A 7,500-nucleotide genomic window follows, 5' to 3' on the forward strand; every position below is an offset into this window, starting at 1 on the left:
TATTATTAACATAGTGTAAGCTTGTTAGCATCGTTACAAGCTTGTTGCAAGCAAATTATTAAGAAAATCTAACGACCAGATTTTCAGCAAATAAACAAATGGATTTTAAAGGCCTGTTTATATTTATTTATGTTACCATGGCAACGGCATATACGTCAGCTTAAGTGTCAAAAAACCGAAGTTCGTGTTGTTAACTTGTTTGCTACCATTTTTGGTGGCCAAAGGATCAAGGGTTTTAGAGAAAAAGGTAAATGAAACAAAAATATCAAAAACTGTGTTCAGCCACCTTAAAAGACTTGACGCGATTTCTGTAGAGCCTCTCTCTTGCTCGCCTCGCCCTCAGGTGAGTTTCAAAGAGGCTCTGCTCCCAGGGTGGGCTTAGAAAGGTCATCTGGAAACTTTTTGGCTGAATGAAGAGCACTCTTTGACTTAAGACCTTCGATAAAATGGGTTTCAATAGCCTGGGTTGGAATGCTATGGAACGAAAGTACCAAGTCGAGGTTAGCGGAATAATTGTATTTTCATCCTACTAATGGACACGTCGGAACAGAGGATTTAGCAGTATATTTTTGAAGGAGACACTGACGAGATTATTTGATTAAGATTTTTCTGTGCATATGAGAAGCTGTTTTTATGTTTTTTATGTATATGTGTAGAGGATATGAGTGCAATGAACAGCATCTTATTTTGTTACAAATGTGAAATATGCTTATCTTTGACTGTATTTATTCGTGAAAATTAATGATTAGATTATACTTTTCTTATGAGAGTTGAGCCTTGAAAACGGTTCGTGAATGTCGCTGATAGTTTGATCGCGTTTTTTTTCCCTTTAATTTAAATAGTTATTCGTGTGGAGGTTGGTGCCCGATTTCAGAGACAGGCCCTGCCGCGTGAAAATTTCAGTGGCAGTGCCTGGTAGTCGGTGGCCAAACGGTATCGTGCTCCTTTAGTATCGTGGACCATCATCCACAGTCATCAACTATTGCACATCCTTTGACCATGTTAACGTGCCGGAGAATGAATTTATGCTTTTCCTTTTCTCTTAGGGACAGGGGTGGTATCACTTTCTTGTTAAACGATGTTCCTTAAAACGATTTCAACATCAGTCAAACTAAACATCGTTAACAAAGGTTGTGCGTATGTTGGGCAAGCATTACCCGATGTCGGCAAACACGCCTGCTGCAAACGTTGAAGGAAGTGTTCTAGTATTCAACTTTACCCTTGTTCTCGCAAATGATGGTTTGACTCAAACTTGAAACCATGATTTATTTGATTTGACGTTTTTAACCAGCTTTCTATGCGTTTTACACCTTTAGCAACCTTAACGCCACGTTCAAACACCCTCTCGTTTCAAAGGACTTTTAGTTTACTTCCAATAGGTAGCTTGGTGATTGGAAGACGGAACATGGATTGTCAACCAATCACAGGCAAAGTCATCAGTGATGCATTCTGTGCTTTTTTGGAAGGCACATGTCTTCTGATTGGTTCATTCAATTTCCGATTCCTTTATCAAGGCCAGTCCAAGTGACATATGTTTGTTACTTATTGTAGTCTTTAAAATCACGTGATCAGCGGCCACATCTTAAGAGAAACAAGAGAGGCTGGTCCAGCTCTGTTTCGACGGTGGGGAATGAATGACGTGTGTAAAATCATGGACCGTTGTAGGCTTGCTTCCCTTTGAGCGTAATCAAAATAATCCATTAGAATAAAAGATTTGTCGTCATTTGAGGACCCAATGACAAATCGACGTGAGGTCATTTCCCTCTCCACTTATCACCATGTGCTCCCTTTTACGCCAACATTGAAGTCTTAATCAGAATGTTCCATTTCCGCACACACCTTGCACTACGTTTACAGCACTCACTGTAATGTATCTTTGTACGTTATATCCTATTTTCTTTTAACGATAATTTAAGCATTGTGCAACAACGTAAAATGTATTTACTGTTTTTGAAAGACTCTATTACAAACACATCAATTCAATTTCGTATCTTTGAGTGGATTATGTGGTTCCGTAAGGGCCGATTTACACGGTACGACTTTGTCGCATGCGACAACGGCTTACGACAGGCCCACGACATGATTTACGATTGTTGTGTACGTCAGAAAAAATGTCGTAGCATTTTAAAACATGTTTTAAAAAGCTGCGACAATCGTAAGTCATGTCGTAGGCCTGTCGTAAGCTTGTCGCATGTACAAAATCGTATCGTGTAAATCGGCCCTAAGGGAAACTGATGTCAAACGTACCAAGTGAATGTTGAATAAGATTAGCAACTCGAGGCAGACATTTCCAGCTTTGATTGAAATATGGGACTGGCCAATTAGGTTTCGTTCATTCCGAGTTCATTGTTTCATGATATTCATATTCATGCAAGATTTGCGGATGCTCGGTGTTTGTTTTATTTACTAAACTGTTCGTTAGGTAAATGTCACGCGCTCGAAATAAATTACACAGCCTTTATGAAATGTGCGAAAAACTTTATTTTTCCTTGAAACGTTTCTAAACTTGCTACATGTAACATCACAAAATGTTTGTTGGAGTACAAGGTCAGTTTTATAAAACTCTTTGAAAAAAGCTCCTTCCATTTCAATTCCTTTTCAAAACTAGCTTCACTCGTGCTATAACCTTTCAATAAGATAGACTAACAAATCATCTCTCAGCATATGAATATGTTAAATGATATTGGAATATAAAGTATTGGAATATAAAGAAATGAAATATGACACGATCTGAATCTTCTAGCAATGTTGATCCACTTAGCACACCTGGCAAAAGAGGATAGAAATTAGTAATTTGGGCAAGAAAAGCGACGCCAGGCTTGTGGTCTTGAAAAGACCAGAACCAACAGCATCACTTATTACTGGGTTGCCTATGGGCAAACCCAGTCGAGGTCTGCGTTTAGTTTGTTTGTTTTATTTATTTATTTTATTTATTTATTTATTTTTTTCCGTGTCGGTAAAAGTCTTGCCTGTCACTCCCCTGGTAAGTGGTGTCTTTGTGTATAGAGCCTTCTGCGCGTATTTTCTTAGGATCGAGAGGGTAGTGGAACTGCGTAGATTTCTCTGGTGGACACAGTAGAATCATTAACTTAGCCTGCAATGGCGTCGAAAGTCATGCAACGCGAATGGCGTTTTAGTGGATCCTTAAACAAAATATACCCTTATGGAGCTCAATAATGGAAAGTCAGTTGGATAAACTAGGCATGAATCTCAAAAGCGACGAGTACTGGACTTCGACAACAATCTATCGCCCGTCGAGACGAAATCAAAGTGAGCTGCATTTACCTGAAGTACATGGTAATTTGACACAATTGAGTTTCTTGTCTTCACGCACGCAATGAAATAGGAAGAGGTTTTCGCCTCTAAGAGCAAATATGTTGTTTGTTTCAATAAAATTTTCGCTGGAAAAGGATTCTGTGGTATTTTCTGCCTTTGTGAATTATAATATCATGTTGTGTATTGAATTTTCGAGCTTAAGGTTGAAATGTGATATGAGAGAAGTTTTTTAGTATTGCTCTGTAAGCAGGAAGGGTTCACAGGCCTGTTGGAAGCGTGCTTGAGTTTCAACAAAATGAGCCCCAAAATCAGTGAAAACTTGTGACGCAGATGAATAATAAAGTAGCTGCTATTGCCAAAATGATGGAATTACCTGGTGATAATAACGTCGTACGCGTCTTGGAGAGTAAATTTTGACTTTGCATAAACAAGAGTTGGGCGATTGTGATCTTTGTTTTGACTTCGCTCATTTCATTGTCAAACTTTATATCACTTGACAGAAAAAGAAACTTACAAAAACCCGGTATCTTGCCATCATTTGACACAGATGCTTCACTGTTTGGCGAGTAAACATGCCGCGGTAACTTAATCACGGCGCCCGCTGAATTCCGGCATGTCACTTTCGATTTTGCAATTTACTTGAACGTAGCAAAAATCTCCCAAAATGTTTGTCGCTGACCGTAACTTTTTATATTCGATATTCACGGTTCAAAATTAATGTTGTTTTCATGTCGTAAATATTTCATTCTCGATCGACCGTCCCGGAAACTTCCTTCTGCTCTTTCTAAAAACTGTGTATCAATAGTTATTTGCTTTTTCATCAATATTTGTTTGCATAAAGCGAGCTAACAAAATCTGTACCTTGCTGAGTTCGCATTTGTTAGCGTTAATAGTATTTTCGGTCAGATGCTTCTGTTTTTTATGAGGGGTTTATTGTTTTGGTCTCCCATCCTAACACTAACCCCGCGGAACAGGGCTTGACTTCAGTGAAGTTTAGTATCACAGAGCTTTTAGATGCTCAGAGGGCACACTTGTGGTGCAAAGAAGTTGTGAGGGAACTTGAAAATTATCAACAGGTCTGCCCAGAAGCCAATGTTTCTCGATTCTCTTTTATTTGTTATTCTTCAGAGACTGGAATGCTATATTTCAATACCACACAATTCAGTGCCTTCTGATTTCTGTAGCACGTACCACAGGCAACCCAGTGTATGCTTCACGGAAGCATCTCGTTTCTTAGAAGTCGGGGCTTCATAGCTTTAGGAGCTTCCAACTTATCACGACAGTGATCACCGCAGTACCAGAATTTATTCCCCATGCCACGTACTACAAACGCAATATCATAGACGCTAACAAGATCACCGGGCCAAGAAATATATGAAGAGGTTTATCAACTCGATTAATATTGTAAATTGACTACCGTTAAGGAATTTGAAATTCAAACCTCCCTACGGTGGCCAATGTACCATGTCAACTCAGTTGATAAATCCATTTTTGTGCCTCATTTCTCCCGCAACTAAACCCTTATCCAAGAAATATATGCACCGGTTTTGTATAATCGAATGAAAAGTGCTCTGCTAATTTGGTAGACAGAGAATCCAGTCAAACCATATTGAATTAAAGAGGATCACTTCAAATGAACGGGAAAAATTGGAGTACCCAGAGAAAAACCTCCCGTAGCAGACTAAAGAACCTACAAACTCAAATCACATATGGAAGCCGCGAGTGCGAGAATCGAAGCCTTGAATTAAATCAAGGAGTTTAAAAAGTCATATTAACTAACTAAACTCTTTTTCACGCCGAATTTTCTCTCTTGGATATCATAATTAGTTTCGTTAACTGATAACTCAAAAAGATCGCGAAAAGACCTCGTCGAGGGCGTCATCGGCCTGAACGCCGGCTCAATAGCTGCTTACTTTCAATCTAGAGACGGCGAGTATCGAGTCAGTGGTCTGTATTTATTTCCAGAAGCTATAATAACTCGGGCAGATCTAAGAGATACTCCTTTTTAAATAAATTGTTAAAATCATTTCCAAGAGATGTAAATCCAAGCTAAATGAAAACTTACCAAATTTACTGAATTTCATCGGGTCCACACAAATCGTCGGTGATTTCGTACATCACGGTGGCGGAGAGATCTGTTGAAGGAAGAAATTATCAGATCACACGAACGACAGCCAGACGACTCGATAAAAGGGGAGGCCAAGTGGCTAGGGCCCGTGTCTTTCAGATACGGAGATGCCGCGTTCAAGACCCTGGTTCAACTTCTCAGCTGCTTCTCAGCCGGTTTGCCTCCGGCCAGTTGGGATTCTTAACAGTTGTTGCTGTTGTTACTGTGTTCTGTCGTTTCGTTGGTTGTTTCATTGGCCCTGAAAAGCCTGTATGGGAAGTTGTCAATTAAGTTTGTATGTATGTATGCAACGCTGAACAAAAAAACCAAAAGGAAACATTTTCGACAGTTATGTCCAAACTATACGAAATAAAAAGCGTAGCATGACCAAGGAATGAATCAGTTCATCGTATAACCAACGATCATCGGATACTGAAGTGGAAAAGACAAGAGAAATTCAGAAATTGGTAGAATGAAATACCACGGGGCGTGTTGAAAGATTATAATTATCTGTCGTCCCTCTACCCTCTCCACCCTGTCTACTCACGCGTTTCATAGTAGTCGTAGACGGTAACAGCTGCCGGCTTAGTTTTCTTCACAACTGTTGACTGGTAAATCTTGAACATGAACGACACCTTGTCGATCTCGTCAAGGTACAGGATCACATGTTGGCCTTCCATCTCGTACCGTTTCAAGCCAAGTGAGGGGGTTTTGAGAAGCTGTAGGAAAAAGGGGAAATTGCTTGAGGACGAGTACGCAGACGCGGACTACGGTACGGTACTGAGCCTGCGCAATAAGATAAGATGCGAACTACAAACCACTGTAATCTTTAAGGGGCTGTGTGACGGCAGTGTGGTTCATTTTGCATAGTTTTCAATTATTGGCCCCTACTCGCCATGGAACTTACCGTTAACCCAGAAATTACTTTTAAGCAATACAACTCAAAGCGTCATACCAAAAAAACTCTGTCGTGAGCATAATATTTAAGTTCGAAATAAAAGAGAGGAACTTTGAGAAAGTGTTAGGATGAACCGTTTTTGAAAACCCCTGTTGCAATCCATCTTAATTTTCTTCAATTTTGCCCATACCAGTCTGTTTTTGAATTTGCTGTTTTATTGAAATCTTCCTTCAATGTTTTAAGTAGTTATTTTTGCGTTTCGCTTGGTTTGGCTAAATTACGTGAAACAGGCCCTCTAAATCCACTATTCTGAATTCTGAATTTTGAGTTCACAGAGAAGGCGAGAATTCGAATGAAAAGACACAAAGATGAGGGTGTGCCGTCCGTACAGTAAACAGCTTTACGTCACCGTTTTGTGACGCGATAGCCTGAGCGACCCGTGGGCAAAATCAAGCTATACCTCTTTCAAGCTATCCTCATTAGCCTCGTAACCGGACACGAGTTTCACATCAATAACCGCCATGTTGGAAGTATCTTCCTCCAGCCACCTAAAACAGGAGAGGAAATCCCAGTAGTGGAAAGCGGATTACAAACAGACTTGATAGCTAAGGGTTAATTAACATTTCTAAACGCTCTGTTGGCTTAAATAAGTCCTTGGAATGACGACGGCGGCAATAGACTTAATTGACCTTTTGTCAAAACTGGCCGGCCAGACCCATCAGTTTGCAAAGAAAATGCAACAATTTAAAGAAACACTTGCATGATAATCCCCCGCATTCTTCTGGAAGAGTATATATCACCCTCAAAGTGTTAATTTGAAGGTTTTGTAGAGTTAGTTCTTCCAAATTCCCGATCTGGCCGTTCAGTTCTGTCTTTGGACCTCTTTTCCAAATGCTCCGAAAATACGTTTGACTAAGCGATACCAACGACAACAAAATCGAAGGATTACTTTGTAACGATGTAGTCCGAAATTCATTGTAAATTTGACTTGCCATTAATACGGAATAAATAGAGGAGAGTGGGAGATCATCGCAGTTAAGCAGAAACTATCTACAATCCTGGACAAACGTCTTGGAACACTTGGCACCAAAATGAACATTTGTGAAGACCATCTATCATACACAGGGTTCGTACGCTTTTTTCAACTAAAAATTCAAGGACTTTTCAAGTATTTTCAAGGACACATTTTCCATTTTTCAAGGAATTCACGCACTGCAAA

General features: G+C 39.8%; 1 protein-coding gene across 1 annotated transcript in view; it reads right to left on the reverse strand.

The window, feature by feature from the left end:
• Positions 1 to 2,457: 2,457 nt before the first annotated feature.
• The window catches only part of LOC138038817 (alpha-2-macroglobulin-like), a 105,633-nt gene continuing 100,590 nt past the window's right edge, over positions 2,458 to 7,500 (reverse strand). Inside the window, exons 34-37 of the mRNA XM_068884877.1 lie at positions 6,742 to 6,829; positions 5,931 to 6,102; positions 5,342 to 5,411; positions 2,458 to 2,766 (exon numbers count right to left, since the gene is read on the reverse strand). Of these exons, the coding sequence (XP_068740978.1) occupies positions 5,347 to 5,411; positions 5,931 to 6,102; positions 6,742 to 6,829 (325 nt within the window). The 3' untranslated portion in view covers positions 2,458 to 2,766; positions 5,342 to 5,346. The remainder of the gene's footprint in view (positions 2,767 to 5,341; positions 5,412 to 5,930; positions 6,103 to 6,741; positions 6,830 to 7,500) is intronic.

Source organism: Montipora capricornis, chromosome 2, assembly GCF_036669925.1.
Source record: "Montipora capricornis isolate CH-2021 chromosome 2, ASM3666992v2, whole genome shotgun sequence".
Classification (NCBI taxonomy): domain Eukaryota; kingdom Metazoa; phylum Cnidaria; class Anthozoa; order Scleractinia; family Acroporidae; genus Montipora; species Montipora capricornis.